The 17,339-nt window shown below is 42.5% G+C and overlaps 1 protein-coding gene across 2 annotated transcripts in view; it reads left to right on the plus strand.

The window, feature by feature from the left end:
* CCDC93 (CCC complex scaffolding subunit CCDC93) overlaps positions 1–17,339 on the plus strand; it is a 44,693-nt gene that overhangs the window by 22,701 nt on the left and 4,653 nt on the right. For both annotated transcript variants that reach the window (XM_081921793.1, XM_081921794.1), the window contains 9 exons: positions 829–915; positions 4,146–4,262; positions 6,797–6,859; positions 7,704–7,777; positions 8,912–8,993; positions 10,287–10,358; positions 11,719–11,790; positions 12,087–12,195; positions 16,405–16,487. In XM_081921793.1, the coding sequence (XP_081777919.1) occupies positions 829–915; positions 4,146–4,262; positions 6,797–6,859; positions 7,704–7,777; positions 8,912–8,993; positions 10,287–10,358; positions 11,719–11,790; positions 12,087–12,195; positions 16,405–16,487 (759 nt within the window). The remainder of the gene's footprint in view (positions 1–828; positions 916–4,145; positions 4,263–6,796; positions 6,860–7,703; positions 7,778–8,911; positions 8,994–10,286; positions 10,359–11,718; positions 11,791–12,086; positions 12,196–16,404; positions 16,488–17,339) is intronic.

Raw genomic sequence — 17,339 nt, forward strand, 5'->3', positions numbered from 1 at the left:
TGCTGGCTTCTCAACAAGTTTGCTGGCTTCTCAACAGCTTCTCAACAAACCAGGCTGTTAAGTCATAACTTAATATTTTTGCTGAAGACTTTCTGATTCGTTTGCTCACCAGCAGTAAGAGAAAAGTACTTCTTGCTCATCTTTTCTGTCTCCCAAGACTGCGGAACCTTTGAAGAGCCTTCTCATTTGGCTAGGTTCTAATGGAGTCCACTATCATCCTGTACACAATTTTTTTTCTGCTCCCCTGCCCCACAGCACACATACCTCAGCAAAGCCAAAGTCTTCGTTCACTCATAGTAATGCTTATCACTTCTATGCACACATGCAAACTTTCTGCTGTTGCTACCTACATTCAGTGACCAGCAGATGTCACTCAAATTCTCTTCCCACCTGGCTCATTTGCACGGTGCCTCATCTACATACACAGCCCTTTCTTCCATTCTTGGGATACGAGTCCAAAATGCTCCTTATCTCTCAAATATACTTTAAGCAAGGAACCTTCATAGCAAAGCAGCAGCAATTCTTGTGTTCTGACTTGATGTAACTGAGCCAATGCCATGGAAGCCTTGCTAAGGTAGCAAATGTTGTCCTGTTCCCGTTCCTATAGCCGGATTTTATGATGAGGGGGGAAAGGCTTGCTAGCTGATGCCCACTGTTCCAAGTATCTCCCCACTGCTTGCTTATTCTCCATCCAAGCCTTGCTACTTTCATGGAGGACAGTGGTACTTCTTCATGGAAACAGACATTGCACTTACATCAATTCAAACTGCCCTGCTTTTTCAGAAAGCTATGTCATGTGCCTTCATAAGACTTGTGTTCTACTTTCAGGGCAGACTGACCGCAAGCACTGTAGGGCAGATAGTTGGACTTCAGTCTGATGAGATCAAGCAGATAGTATCAGAATATGCTGAAAAGGTAGGTGGTTTTTTAAAACTGTTTAACAAAAACCATACCTGAGCAATTGCCTATTAAGTCTTCAAATTTTGAAGCGTCAGTTTTAAAATATATATTATTTAGAACAATATCTACAATAGTGATGCTAGTTGGTGTGCCAATGCTTCTTTGTGCAGGCAGACAAATCTGTGCTGTCATCAATAAAAATCAGATTCCTGTGTCTCTGTGTCTTCTAAACAAGTAGCTAAAAGTTGCATATGACTTTGTAGAGGAATAGTTTCTCCCACCTCCTTGTGCGCCATGAAACAGTGTGTGAAGTTTTACAGCTGTAATATATGGAGCTATTCGATGTCGTGCTATGTTGATCATTCAGTCAGACCAGATGGAGCAATTCTCCCTCTCCTTCCCCCCCATCAGGGAGCTGTTTTGGGGGTCCTCCTGACACACCCACCCACCCAGGCCAGTTGTGAGGGAGCAGAGGAGGATAAACCCCATTGCTCAGTTGGAGGACCTTGCCTGGGCTTCCACTGATGGGGTGCATTATTTGAATTTCACCCATAGTTGTTGGAGTCAAGCTGTGTTTTGTTTGCAAGAAGACAAACCTTCCCATCCTGATTTCTTCCTCTTTATCTATTTCCTCAGCCCATTCCTCTTACCTTTCTGCTAGTTATAGGGTTTTTTTTTTTGAAAATCTGGCTTGGCTATTTTGGGCTTTTATAATAGATTTCCTGTCAGTGCACAATGAAGATTGCTTAAAGCAATGGTGTGTGTTTGTGTGCCCTTGAGTTTAGTGGTTACTATAGAGCAGTCACTTAATTACGTCTTAAATTCAGGAAAGTCAGGCTTTCCTGGTTGTACTTGGGTCTAAAGAGATGAGTGATGTGTTTGGGAGGAAAAGGAGAAAGATGCACATAGTCTTGTATGAACTGAGAGGGAATTATGCAGTTGCAGTGTTTAGACTTAGAATCTGGAATCTGTGCCTGAATCGAGAGGCTCTTAGGGAAAAGAATATAGTTTCTAACTTTGGTAGCAGTTTTAAAATGTTCAAAGTGCATAAGGTTAGAATATGTTAAGATAATTACAGGGCAGAAAACAGAGGAAGATGGAAAGGAATTGCTGAAACAATTAACTGAAGTGGAATACAAAAAGGGAGGTGTGAGGAGGTCGTTGAAACAAGTGAATGAAAGATAAGATATTGAAATTGTTTGATGTGTCTTAAATTGTTTCTGTTTTGTTTTGTTAGTTTAATGTCTTAGTGTTAGTGTTATGTTGTGTTTTTGTATTGTACTGTATTGTTTTGTTTAACTTTTTTCTTTTGTAGTGTTTAAATTGTTGGGAAAGTGATAAATATTATTTTTTAAAAAAACCTACCCAAGTCCATCATCTACAGCCAAATAAAATAAAATAAAATGTTCAAAGTGCTTTACCATTCTCATCTTGGCTATTTCCCCGGATTTAAATATGCCAACTACTTGGGGACTCCTTTGGGGATTCTTTTTGACAGTATATAACTAATAAGTTAACTGTGTTAACTTTAACAGTGTTATGGGAATGGGAAGAGTTTCATGCATGGGGATGTTGTTGAAGAGTTGTGAGAGCAAATAAGGGCAGGGGGTCAAGTGCCTTGCACATAAAGTACCTTACAAATTGCAGAACCACCTGCTCCCACAAAAATTAAATAGTCTTTTTTTCCATTTTGGAAATAAATGTCCACCCTGAGATCTTCAGATGAAGGGTGGTATATAAGTTTAAAAAATTAAATTAAAATGCTTATTTTTCTGAAATAGAGATAACTTTGTTTCTATTTTCTGGCACCTCATTGATCTGCTACTTTTTCTCTTCAGTTGACAAATGAATGGCAAGTTTAAAAGAACTTAGGTGGGTGTTCGTAGCAACTGCTGAATGTTTTAATTGACAAATTTAAAAACAATTCCTGGGTTTTGCCACCTATCTGTGAATGCAATTTTGTAGTATGCAAGAGAATTTTCAACTAAATGTTTATGATCTGAAGATAACAGAATGTGTTGGCTCTCACTTAAAACAGCTACACATCTAGTGTGGTTTTGAAAATAAATTACTTTAGTAGAAACCTTTTGGACTTCAATTTCAAGTAAGAGCCAAGAAGCTTCAGTTGTGTTATAACATATGTCTTCCATAGCCCTACTTGCTATACCTCATGTTTCAGTTCGTAAATAGCACAAATAGATGATATTGTTCAAAACTTTGTTTTAACAGGTCAGATGTTATATCCTTCTTTCAACAGAATGTTTTTTATGAGTACAAAGGAAAAATAAATCATGGAGCAGTGGCTTGCAGCAAAAACTGCAAAAAAGTTGTTATTTTTAAATGGATAACTGTTGTATTTTACTGACTGGACTTAACCGTCCAGGGGTCCTTTACCTTTACCTTTTACCATACCAAACTGCTCTGGACTCCTGCTGGTGAAGGAGCATTACAGAAATAATAATCATAATCATATTAATCATGATCAAAATGATTGCTGCCTTCCACATTTGTTGTATTTTTCCATGAACATAAAACACAGAATGAGGTAACAGCTAAATACAGCAATTAAATTCCAGTCAATTTATGTGTGCGGGGAGAATTAGTCTTGCAGCACAGTCTATCTGTGTTTACTTTGAAGTCAGTCTAGTGGCAATCAGTGGCAGGGGAGATTCCCAGTGCCGGGCGAACATTGCTCCCAGTTACGAAGAGGGTGAGAGACAAAGAGGTAGGAAACTTGGCATGGTGCTCGGCGTCGGTAAGCGCCCACTACAGAGTCAGGCCCATTGGTTTCAATGGGACTTAAGTACACTTAACATTGCAGTCCAGTCCTGGGAAGTTGGTGCTGAAATTCAAAGTAATGCTGCGAATTCTCACCCCATCCCCATATAATGATGTGCTGTTGAATTTTAACAGTATTATCCACCTGCCCTTTGCTCCCAGCACCGTATCTCTTTCTAGGATGGAGGAAATGTTTTGAGTCAGCCTTGCGGGTCAAAGTGGAACATGCCCAGTTCCCCTCACATTTCTGCCTCCAGAAGAGCTCTGCCAACTTCCACACTTGCTTACTCCCTGTAATGCAGGACATGCAAGCATCCAGACCTCTGCCCACTTGTATGCGGCTGCCCAGTGGTTTATGGAGCAGTCTTAATGCACAGATTAGGCAAGTATTGATTCCTGTGCGTCTGACAAAGTGCTGAGGGGATGTTCCATTCATTGTGTCCTCTCCCCGCCCCATCTTTTTCTAGCAATCAGGACTTTCTGCAGAGGAGCGTCCAGAGAGACTTGGAGCTGCCCAGCAGCACAGAAGGAAGGTGGCATCTTTAAACAAACAGATCTTACAGAAAACCAAGCAGCTGGATGAAGTATGTGGGGATTTGTTGTTGTTGTTCCCTTATTTTGAGGGTTTGTAAACCACATTGCCACTCTGCACTTATGGAGAAGATTATAACTTCAGCATCCATTTAGGAGAATTACAATATGAGTAACCTGGGTCTTAATAAGCATTGGTTACGTGGATTTTTTGCACATAAGTTGTAGGGTTTGTACATAAGTTTGCACACTTTCCTTGATTGTCTCTACGGAAGCAACAGGTGCTTACTGACTTCCAGCAATTCAGAATTAAAGCTGTGAGCTGAGTTTATGTACAGGCAAAGGCAGCATTTAAATTCTCCACTGTCAGAATATCAAATGTTGAGGTCAGACAGGTGCCCTCCCTGTTCTACTCCCAGTTCCTACTAGGGATTCTTAATTCCAGCAGGTTTTTTAAATTACATTCTGATATTATAGTTTTAACTCATTTTAGACTTACTGTATTGTACTGGATCTCCTGCACACCGCTCAGAGACAACCGTGATTAAGTGTATTATAAATTGCTGAAATAAATAAATAAAAATAGTTGGCATTTAAAGCTGCACAGAATTGCATCGTTAACAGAATCTTTCAAAGGAGTTGTGATTCTTTTTCTTTTTCTTTTCCAAATGCTGGAAGGTCCACAAATCATAGAATCAAAAGAGTTGGAAGGGGGACCATCAGGATCCTCTAGTCCAGCGGTTCTCAACCCGTGGGTCCTTAGATGTTGTTGGACTACAACTCCCATCATCCCTGAGCTCTGGCCTTGCTAGCTAGGGCTGATGGGAGTTGTAGTTCAACAACATCTGGGGACTCACAGGTTGAGAAAGCCTGCTCTAGTCCAACCCCCTGCAGTGGAGGAATATGCAACTGTCCCATGTGGGGATTGAACCTGAGAATTTGGTGGCACCATGCTCTTACCTGCTGAGCTATCCAGTCCTTAGCTCCTGTAAACATTGCCTTGGTGCTCACTTGGCTGCTGCTAACATTATTGTTTTGCCTGTCAAAATCTTTGCGGATTCGCTGATTTAATTGCCTTCTGTTCCGTTCTATCTGCCATTCCTCCCCACCCCCGTTTGTACTTTAAGGAAGCCAAATGGAATACAATTTCCTAGAATCAACCTGTTTTTTTCTAATATACGTGTTCTCCTGAGTTATATTTCCTGATGCTTTTCCAATATTTGTGCATCATGTCAGTGAATTTTATTTAAAGATGAACTGCGGTGTCAGCTACGATCCAATAAAGGCTCCCACCAAAGAAGGGGTCGGGATGATTTTCACTTGATTTCCACCAACTGTCCCAAATGCCAGTTTCCATATTGTTGACGAGAGTCCCCTGAAGCCCAGAACAGTTTTTGGAGGGTACAGGCCTGTTGCAGGAAGTGAAAGCCAGCAAAAAAGGCCTATCTCATGCACAAATTACCTCCAGTGGAGCATTCTGTAAATAGAGTTCCTCCCACAGTATAATTCATCTGTTGTTGTTCTTCTAAATCCAGATGTTTTGATCCAAAAAAAGGGTATCCTGGAACTGTTACATTCCGTTCTTCTTCAGCTGATAGCTGTCCAGAGAACTTTGTTCATATATACATAAATACATGGGTGTAAACTTTATCTCTCACACATTACTTGCTTCTAAAACCTTCCAGACTCTCACAGTGGAAATTTACTGTAAGTTTAGGCCTCAGGAGAATCAGTGCCTTTGTTTTTTCTTTCTGTCCATGGATAAGCAACCGAAGGAAGCTATAAGAGACACTTTGCAATAATATACTGCAAGAGAAAATAGTTAAAATTATGGCCCTGTTCACGCTTAATGCTGAAACAGGAAACATTTCATCCATCTTGGAAGCACTGACCCCTGACACCTTGTGGACACCAGCCCTGCCTTATTTCTTCCAAATTTTCCTGTGATGAGTGGGGGAAGTCTGAAGGGAGCTTCTACCCATGTTTGCTTGAAACCTCCATGTGATCAGAAACTCTTACAAAGCACTGCACTGTAGAGAAGAAAGCAGGACAGGAATAAATTTGCCAGTGCAGGGACAAGCAAAGAACCGCAAAGGTGCACAAAATTAAGATTGATTCAGCCCAACATGTTTAGGTTTAAAGAATTTGCCTGGGGCATTGTAAAACAAATGTTATCCACCTGCTGCATTGCTAATTGATTCCTCGGGACATAAAACATGAATTTGGGAAGTGGGCATGAAATGCTTTTGGTAAAGAGGTTGTAAAATATTGTCCTTTTTATTATGAATAGCTACAGTTCACCATGCAAGGTATATGGTTTGTATAGACCTATTTCTCGGATGGGGTGTTTCATAAGCAAAAGCCTCGTTTCTGAGGTTTCTCACTGCTACTTTTATAAATTTTCTTTACAATCCAGCCTGAGCAATGCTTCTGTAGATATTAGAAGAACCATTAAGTATAGTTCCAGCATGTTTCTTGGTGTGTATACGCATGCTATTGTTAGGAAATGTTGCTGCCTTTGATTAAAATACCAGATTGGTTGATCACTTAACTTGACTTTCCCCCTGTGTTCTTCTTTTGAAAACAGTTGCAGGCAAAATGCGCTGACCTGCAAGCAGGATGTAGTGAGGCTAAGAAGAAATTGAATGAGGTAAGCTCGTTCTTCCCTTTGTCCTCCCCTCTTCTACTTAGACTGGTCTCTGTCAACTCTGTGTTGGCCAGATGCAAAAGAGGCCTCTACAATCTAATTGTTGTGTAGAAGAGAATTTTGGGATGTAATGCAAGCTGCACCTGCTGAAATTCATTCTTCTGCTCAGTTGCATAAGAGCCCTGTCACCTTCTTCATTTGACCACCTGGACCGAAATGAACTTGAATAATTGTAATTGTAATAATTGTAACAATGTGCACCCGCACCTATGCAAATAAGAGTAAGTGGCTTTTCCATTGTTGCTTGTTAGGGAAGGTTCTGCTACGTTAGTAAAAGCTGCCTCCTGCTGGTTATCCAAATCTGTCCCAGACAAGCATAATGCCATATTGACTTTTGTCTTGTAATGATACCACAGCAAGAAATAGGAAAGAACTTGTGCACAAGATGTACCAGTGTTTTATCCCTTGCAAAAAAAAGGGTGGGAGACCTTAACAAATCCTGTACAAGTTGTTATGAGAGGGGACCATGCACTATCCTGGTAGGCAAGTGTGCAATCCAGTACTCACCTCTGTAGGCAGCTGGAGGAGACAGTGCTGGTACAGCAGAACTGTACCGAGCCTAGGCTCACATCTCAACACTAATGCCAAGGGTTACATCCAATTATGACGGTCAAGGGCCCTGTGAGCTATTCCTGGTCATGCTATTTGAGGAAAAAATAGGTAGAGCTTGCCAGAGTTTTAAATAGAACCCTATCATTCTTAGAGGGCTTTGCTTAAAGTTTGTTTTTGGGTTAAATTGGTTTTTATTACATTTTCACACCATGTGTTATTAATTCCAATCCTTTAGGTTAAGAATCACAGTGAAAAATTGGACAAGGAGCTGGCAGCCTTAGAAACAGTGGAATCCCAAGCAGATTCAAAGTACGTGTCTAGTTCCTCTCCATCCTTCCCTGTCCCCTTTGCAGTGAATTGTCTTAATTCAGCAGTAGTCCCTGTTGGTGGTGGTGGGGTTTTTGTATCTATAGTTTATATTGCGTGTGTGTGTGTGTGCGCGCACGCGCACACAGACACACACATTCTAGTCCAAATGTTTCCTTTCATGGCAGAATGTTCTTTATGCTGGAAACTCTGCCAGCCTTCCTCAGCTTGGTGACCCTGTATGGTTTTGGCTACAACTCTGATCAGCCCAACCAACAGTCAGGGCTGGTTGAAGTCTCACGTTAATTCTTGAGATGGTGCAGTCACTGCAAAATGATGGTTAAACATCATTTTCAAATTAAGACTTCCATTGATTTTCAAGGATTAGGGGCTGGGAAAAACATCTGGCACTTCTTGAATGTTCAAAAACACCCAGCATCAAAAAAGATTATTTTAAGAATTACTGTTTGCTCACTGAGCCTTAAAATAACCCCATTAAGGAAAGTCAGCGTAGTTTCTTCCAGATGGGAGACTTAGCAGCACAGTCCTGTGCAGGTCTACTTGGAAGTAAGCCTCATTAGGTTCAATAGGCCTTACTCCCAGCAGTGTACTGGAAGGGAGAGCAAGTAGCAATGCTTGCACCGACAGAACAATCTCCTTAGTGCAACACTGAAATCCACCTGTGTGTTTTATTGTTTTAATGTACTGGCTTTTATGTAGATTCTGTAATGAGCTGGAATTTTTCATTATGATAAAATGTTTCTGCCTTTTAAATCAGTGAATATTAAGAAATGTTTAAGTTTGATTGAATCCTGTCCATTGTATCCTTCCATGAAAATGGTATATATTCAAACTGGAAGACCCTAAGATTTGCCGGTCTCTCTTTTTTTCCTTCAAAATTAACCCATGAGAAACAGGTGCACTCAGTTGATAATGGAGTCATCCAAACTGTGAGCAGCAATATAGGAGAATGTTTCTTCTGTGAGATTCTACCTTTCTGTTTTATTCAGCTCTGTTGCTGCCCTAAATTGCTTCTTTAAGATATTTTGTTTTCCCCACTCCCCAATGCTTCATTTTTCTTAGAATAAATGTCTCTAAATGCTTGAGAATAAATAATGTGTTGTTGTTTTAATTTAGTGTATTGCAGAAGCTTCGGGCACTGGTGGCAATGAATGAGAACCTCAAAAGCCAAGAGCAAGAATTTAGAGCACATTGCAGAGTAAGTTTTTTAGATGCTTCATTCCAAGTCAGTGCCTGCACACAATTCTTTTTAAGGATCCAGATTGAGGATCCATAATCCAGATGTACTCCTGTGCTTCTTTGTATATGCAGCAGAATACATGTATGGACCATGTTTACTAATTCCTGTTGCTTAGGAATGCTTTTGCAACGCAGTAACTGGAAAAACTACTTCCATGTGGTTAGGGGCTCCGTGTCAACATGAGGACCAGAGGTGTAGTGGGGGACGCACTAAACACCACGACAACGCACTAAACGCATCATGGGAGGAGAGCCCACACTTACCACGGGGCGTGGCCTACAGTGCACCTGAGCCACATGTCTCCTGGGAGTGACACAGTGGCTCAGGTGCCTGCAGGCTCCCTGCTGCCCGAAACAGCAGCGTGGGGCTGGCATCTGCCCACCGCCTCCCCCTCAGGCTCAGCTGCCCTACAGCTGAGGCCCCAGCTCACCCCGCCCCCAGGTGCAGGGTGCATGTGATGCCCCAGACGTCTAGCTAAGCCGCTGTTGGGTACCTTGTAGTAAAGCAGAATATAATCTTTAAAAAAAAAAAAGCCATTTGCCTTGGTCACCTGGCTGGTTCCCATTCCACAGTTCCCAGGTGGACCTGTGCAGCGGGAACCTATGAACATTGCAGTGTCTTAACACTGACATCTGTTAAGATTGCCGTGTGGAGCTCCCACCACCTAGGTGCCAAGGTAATGTATGAATTGGACTGAAACCACAATCAGTGGTTGTTGCGAGGTACCTTGAAAAAGTGATCAATATCAGGAGTTATAAAATGTGTAAATTGAATAGAATACAAGAATACAAATTGAATTTTAAACCCCTGTAACTTAATATTTTGGGTGGCTATTTTCATTATGGGATGCAGTATGCTTAGTGTTGCTTCTGCAAAAGCGCTTTCGAAATGGTTAGGGACAGTAGGGCTTGTGCAAGATGCTGTAGTCATGGTGGTGCTTGTATTTTGATTTTTTTTTTTAACTCGAACTTATTCCCTTGCCCTTCTGACTTAGGTTCATTTGCATAAGAGTCAGACTGTGTGTTTTCCCCTCTTTCTCCCCCACCCCCTTGACAATAGAGTGTGCTACTTTACATAATGAAGAACATTCACCTCCTCTGGAGCCCTAAGCACAGAATGTCTATACGTTTTTGGGCTCTTTCTGATGCATATTTTACGAAAAGAAAACACTGTCTCTGGCTTCTGTTTCCATAAAGAGCACACGTTGATTGCTAATGAAAAGAAACAATTATTATTTTCTTGCTGTTCTAGGAAGAGATGGCACGCCTCCAGCAAAACATTGAAAGTTTGAAAACAGAAGCAGCTGAAAATGGAGAAGAGAAGGTAAACAGAAAATATTTAAGCATTCTTACTGAGCTTTGGAATCTTCTTCCCATATATATTTTTAAAGAATTTTAAAATGCTTGCGGTCCCTTTGCTCCATTTAGAAGAGTTTGCCCTCATTTGGAATGCTGCCTGAATTTTTTGTTTTGCCAGTCTGTTAATTAAAGGTGCTAACGTGTGTGTGTGTGTGTGTGTGTGTGTGTGTGTTTTGATGTGATTCACTTTCTCTGGTTACTTAAAATGAACACTTCATTTCGCTTTAACAAAACTATATATATTTGAACTCATGTATTTCTTATCGAATGCAATTTCTTATACACAAGAATTGGGACTTGGAACACTGGAACACAGTCAGTTGCCAAAAGTGTGTGTATTTTTTGGAGGGGGTAGTTTGTTCCTTTATGTACACTGAATAGCAAATCTGATTCTGTTTGCCTGTCTATTTTAATAAAAGAAACATCAGGACACATGGCGGACATTTAACAATGGATGTGGCATGCAGGTGTTTTCCATTAGAGGACCTCTAAATTGTTGCCCAATTTAAAAGTACATGAGGCTTGAGCTTGGACTCCACCTTCAAGAAGATTGCTCAATTCAGATGATTTTTGAAACCTTGCAGTCCATCCTCTCTTCCAGAAAACTTCTCTTTTGTTTTGCACTAATCATAGTTGGTTGTAATATCCAAATCAAACTGCAGAGTGTTTGCACTCCCGGAAAAACCCATTTCAGACCTTGGCTTCTAATTTCCGGCTTGGAGTACAAGCCTTAACCATAGTCTGCCGATTCGGATGCCATGGGTTAGTGTTAAACAGGAAAAAGCAAGCCATCTGTAAACCTGCAGCTCATTACTGAATGTCCAAATAATGAACAAAAAGATACTTTGAGCTTTCCTGGAGCAAATCAGAACTCCAGGATAGCTTACCCAGGATTTTATTCTCCACAAGGAGGACTATGTTGAATAGTCTTCTGATACTCTGACTGGTGTGCTTCCCCAAACCCCACTGTCCTTCCACCTGCTAGTGTGCGTTTTTAACAGCTGTACAACAAGCAGAGCCTGAACAGATTCAACTTTACCCAGGATGGACTCATTGTGGGGAATGTTCTTCTGCTTCTCTAGGCAGCTTGTTTTTAGATGAATACGCTACATATGTAGTTGCACAAGTTAACATGTTTGATTGGATCCAGTAAAATGTGGCAGAACATAGCTTCCTTGAACCCCTTCCCCTCGGTATGTTTTTAACTTTGGTGCAAAACCAGTATAAACCCTGGGCCCAGTATGAATAAGTGACCCTTTGTCATCATAGTCTCGACTGAATTTGGTCAGCTAAAAATCAGTTTTGTTTTATGTCTCCAATGTTAGGAACCTGCTAAAATTATAGACCAGCAGTACAAAACTGAGAGAGAGAAGCTGCAGAAGATCAGACTCCTTCTGGTGAGTTTTCCAAACCGTAAGTCTCGCTGGGTTGGCAGATGTATTTGCTAAATGTCTTCCTGTCCTGTGCAATGTAAATTTCTGGTTCACGCGAGACTCCTGGATTCTTCTGTAATGGATGTTTTAAAAGTTGGAAATACCAGTTTGGGGGTAATTATTTGGAAAACGTCACCCTTCGCAGTGGAGCCAAGAGGGCAGCAGTTGATTCCGTTATCAGGTTGTTTCTAAATGTCAGTTTGTTTTTTAGAAACCTAGTCACAGTTTTTGTTTTGTATATTGTTTTCAACTCCCCTCAGGCCCGACGAAACAGAGAAATAGCCATTTTACAACGCAAGATTGATGAGGTTCCCAGCAGAGCTGAGTTAACACAGTACCAGAAAAGATTTATTGAACTTTACGGGCAGGGTACGTATATCAGGCAGAAATGCATTCCTCACAGCTAAGCACTATAAACCTATGGAGCATGGCAACCACTTCTTGTTTAATGTTGTTGTATCACTGTCTGTTTGACATTCACATCGTATGCCTTCTCAGACAAGCAGGGTTTTTCCAAAACATGGATTTTAAAATGCCCTCAGGGCCAAAGATTTGGCGCTTTGGGGGTAGGTTCTTGAATGTTTGTAGCTGGTTCTGCCACTTAGTTCCACAGTCTATATATTAAGACACTGTTCCTTATGACACTAGACAGGGGGGAAAACAATAACAACAACCAACCCACTACATGCATTGGGTACGTCAGGGCTGCCCTCCCCACTAATACACCAGTTAATATGTGTGATGTGCAGCATTCATATTAGTTTCCAATCCCTGCTGTTCTTCCACTTCAGAAACAACGTGTGTGGGGCCTGTGCATGCACACAAATAGGTGCACGCTCATACATACGCATGCAGTGCAAGGTGAGGAAGCCTTCTCCAGACCCATGATCCCAGTGCACTTGTAACATGGTTGCTGCAAACTAGTCTTCATCTGCTTGTTAGTGGCTGAGTACTTCAGTGGAAACCCCTACAGCAGCAACAGCTCTTCTGCTCATGGAGCACTGGCTAGGGGTTTAAGTAAGCCTAAGGATGAAGAGGAGGAGGAGGAGGAGGAGTTTGGATTTGATATCCCACTTTATCACTACCCTAAGGAGTCTCAAAGCAGCTCACAATCTCCTTTCCCTTTATATAAACTTAGGGAACATATAATTAAATGCTGCAAATCTCCTTTCCCTTCCTCCCCCACAACTAACACTCTGTGAGATGAGTGAGGCTGAGATACCGTAAATTTCGCTCCATAACACGCAGATTTTTCCTCCTAGAAAGTAAGGGGAAATGTCTGTGCGTGTTATGGAGCGAATGCCTAGAGATGGCGGGGGAATCTGCTGCAGTTGTGAGCTGTCCGTGGCTCGCTTTGAAACAGCAAAGCGGGTGTAAGCGGCTCCTGGCAGCGAGCTGAGCTGGGGAGGAGGGAGAGAAGCAGAGCGGGCTTGGCTGCTTTAAAACAACCCCGTCCTCTCTAAAACAACCTCTCTCCTCCCCACTGAGCTGCTAAGTAGCTGCAAAGCTTTTCAGCCAGCCTAGCCGGGAGGAGGGAGAGAAGCAGAGCGGGGTTGGCTGCTTTAAAACAACCCCGTGCTCTCTGTCCCTGCCTGCAGTTTTTTGCTGTCCGATGTTGGATTAGCCACTATAGGGGCTGTGTGTATGTGCTTGAGCTATCGTTCTCCTCCTCCTGCTTCCCGTTCACTCTCCCTGCGCTCTCCCTCCGACTTTAGAATTGACACGCTGTGTGTGTGTGTGAGAGAGAGAGAGAGAGAGAGAGGGCTCCTTCTCCTCCTCCTGCTTCCCGTTCAATCTCCCTGCGCTCTCCCTCCGACTTTAGAATTGACACTCTGTGTGTCTGTGTGTGTGTGTGTGTGTGTGTGTGTGTGAGAGAGAGAGAGAGAGAGAGAGAGAGAGAGAGAGAGAGAGAGAGAGGGCTCCTTCTCCTTCTCTTGCTTCCCGTTCACTCCCCCAGCGTCCCTGCGACTTCCAGCGCCCTGCGACTTTAGGGCCAGTTCTGTGTGTGTGTTTTGACCTCAATGCGCTTGTTGGGGGAGAGTGTTGGTCGTAATTTTTCTTGATTTCTCTCAGAGTGGTTACTATCATGGTTTCCTTGCCGGGGAGGAGCCTGCTTGTTCTAAAGGAGCAACGCCAGAGAGGAGCCTCTCCTGCATTATCAGCAGCATCCTTCTCCACACCCCCCACGCGTGCTCCTTGTCCCTTTTCTTTTCCTTCCCTCCCCACTTAAAACGTGGTTACAAAGCACGGATCCACATGGATCCTCAGGATTTTTGCACTAGGTCACCCAAATTCACCATCAGATCACATAGCATATCCATGGCTACAGCCTGCACCAAAAAACACACACACCCACTGTTTCATGGGGCCGCAATGGTGCAAAAACGTGGTTACAAAGCATGGATCCACATGGATCCTCAGGATTTTTGCATTGGGCTACCCCAAACTCACTGTCAGATCACATGTCTGTGGCCACAGCATGAACCACAAAAATCATACATCCACTGTTTCGTTTAGAATATTTTTTTCTTGTTTTCCTCTTCTAAAAACTACGTGCGTGTTATGGTCAGGTGCGTGTTATAGAGCGAAAAATACGGTACTTCAGAAAAGTGTGACTAGCCCAAGTTCACCCAGCAGATGCATGTGGAGGAGCGGAGGCGCGAACCCGGTTCACCAGATTACGAGTCCACCAACGAAAGCCTGCTTGTTTCCCAAATGCTCGTCCTCTGGTGAAATTCTTTGTTCTTGGAGAAATGGGTTGGGCTGTCCAAAAAAACGAGGGGGGAAAGACAAAGGTGACAGAAGAGGAAAATCAGAGGTACTGCGTTCCATAGGAACCTGTCGTTTTCTGGTACCCAGAGGTAAACTCCTATTGCCCTTGGCCCTCATTTTCTGTCTGCCCCAGTTGTTAACTTAGTTTTTTCCACATACCTCCCGTAATGGAACTCTCTGCTCTGGATCCTCTATGTCTGCCTGGCTCTCCATTGCTATTTCCAGAGATCGTGGGGAAACTGTTCCTTTACACTAGGTGAAATCTGCAAGGTAGGACATGAGGCATCTACCTGCTGCACCCTCTTTGGGGGGCTTAGGGGGGTCCACTGGTAAGCAAGCCCACATGGGCATTTGGCACTTTGATGCAGACTGTAGATAATTCAAGGACTTGAATTTCCTACTCCCATCCCAGAGGTGGGCAACTTCTCGCCATATGAAACATGTTGTAATTGTTGTATCCCACCCACCTCCCCCCAAAATTGCTCGAACTGCGGTGCGGAGGGGTTTTTAATAGTCTCTGTAAAAACAAATGTCTAGTTCTTATAGTTACAGGGATGTCAAATTTGTGCTCGTCAAAATTAGCAATGTGATCTTTTATATTGAACAAGTGGTTTCCATGGCTGCTTATTATACTTCTGAATTTTTCCCGGAATAGGGTACTCATTTGCAATGTCATTTCTCATTGGCTTTTCTCCAAAACATCTGTTGGGGGGGTGCACATACATGCACGCTCACTGAAGCTTTATCAGCAGCCAAAGCACAATAATATATGGGTTTTACCGCTCTGCCTCTTCAGGCTATTCAGTACCATTAATGGCTATAAAGAGTGTTCTGTGTCAGAAAGTACATTACCTCTCCTTAGACCGGAACCATCGTTGTATCACTGTCCCAGCCACACTTAATGTAGTGAATTGATGATTTAGGAGAATTCTACCTTTTGCCTGCCTTATCTACACTAAATGAGCATTGCAAATCATTTAGAATAACCCTTTTTGCTTTACAAGCTGAAATACTGTCACTCCCAATAAATTTATGTGAGCTACAATTCACAGAATGTTGGTTTTATGTTAAGATATATTGCCAGCCTTTTATAGGTTGGCTGAGTACTTGGGAGTGTGTTCTTTCCCTCCTTGGATTTCTATGATACTGTTGAAAAGTTGAAAAGAATGTTTGCAAAATTGTATTTCCAGGTTTTGGCTGGGATCCAAATAGGCTCATGGAGGAGTCCTAAAGGGTTTCCCTACCCTTGGAGGATGTTTGAGACAGTTGTTTTTTTCCATGAAATGCCAGCTCAAAAGGCCCCCTGGGTTTTGGGGGTGGTTTTTCAGGAAGGGGAGTATGGTGTGTAGGGAGGGGTGTGAGAAAGATACTGTGCATAAATTAAAGTCATCTTATCCTTCTGTTAGCTTTCAGGCCTTTTCATTTCTTCCTACAGAGCTAATAGGAGCCATGGAGAGATTCTGCTCCTTAATAGGTGGAGAATCAGCCTTACGTATGACAGCAGGTTCACCTTTTAACCTTTAACGTGGTACACCTTTCATGTTGTGCACCATTAAGATGTACACCTTTTGTGTGCCGTTAACTTACTTAAGTTAAAAATTATCATGAAAGCCAGCTTTCTCAGTCACCCAATTTTGAGTGCAGGTGACACTGGGACTTCTTCTCCAGAAGCTTGTGTTTAGGAGTGCAGCCTAAGGTTGCAACCTTATACTCACTTAAGCAGACTAAGTCTTACTGGACTCTCTTGTACTTACTTAAGAAGGCATGTCTGGGATCACGCTATAAGAATCTTCCCTTTGTTTGCAGTTTCGGCAACACACAAAGAAACGAAGCAGTTCTTTACCCTCTACAACACACTGGATGATAAGAAGGTGTATTTGGAAAAAGAGGTAAGCTGCTTGATCAGATGTTCAGATGTTCCACAAAGCCCCACCCGCAGTATAAGCTGTTATTTTTGCAATAAGGGGAACTATGGGGAATAGATTTGGGTTCCTGTTTGGTTTTTCCTGTCTGTTCTGTAAAAGGGTTTTCCTTAAGGCAGGAGTGGATGGGAAACCCATGGCTCTCCTTGATGTTGCTGGACTACAGGTCCCATATCCCCTGACCACTAGCCATGATGGCGGGGGTTGATGGGAATTAGAGTCCAACGACATCTGGAGGGCAGCAGGTTCTTCCCGCAGCAGGTTCTTAGTGGGGGGAAATCATTAGTGGGAAACATCACTTCACAGGATTATTATTTTTTAAGAATTGCACAATGCTTTTGTGTGCCGTATAGTGTTAATTAGTTCTAATGTAACTCAGCGTGGGTAGAATGTCTCCTCTGTCTCCTCCACATAGGAGTTCTTGCCAAAAAGTTAAATGGCAAGGTGTAATTATATTACTCTCACCCTGCACTGATGAGAGTGAAACCAGACATAAATTCAGAGATGCCTCTTAATGAGAGGCATTATTTCTATAACCGATGTGCAGTTAAAATTATCTTTTCCTTTCCTTGACGTGATTATGACAGCGCTGAGAATGTAGTTATTTTAAAAGTCATCTTTTAAAATGCTAAGTGTTAAATTGATAAATACTGCCTGACTGTGTATCAAGAGCTCAGTGGTATCGAGCATGTGCTCTGCATGCAGAAGATCACAGAATGCAGCAGCTCAGTCCCTCCTAACATCACCAGGAAGGGCAGAGAGAAAACCCTGCCTACAGTCCTAGGGAGCCCCCTGCCAGTTGGTGACCATACTGAGCTG

The sequence above is a fragment of the Podarcis melisellensis genome (assembly GCF_964234715.1).
Source record: "Podarcis melisellensis genome assembly, chromosome: 1".
Classification (NCBI taxonomy): Eukaryota; Metazoa; Chordata; class Lepidosauria; order Squamata; family Lacertidae; genus Podarcis; species Podarcis melisellensis.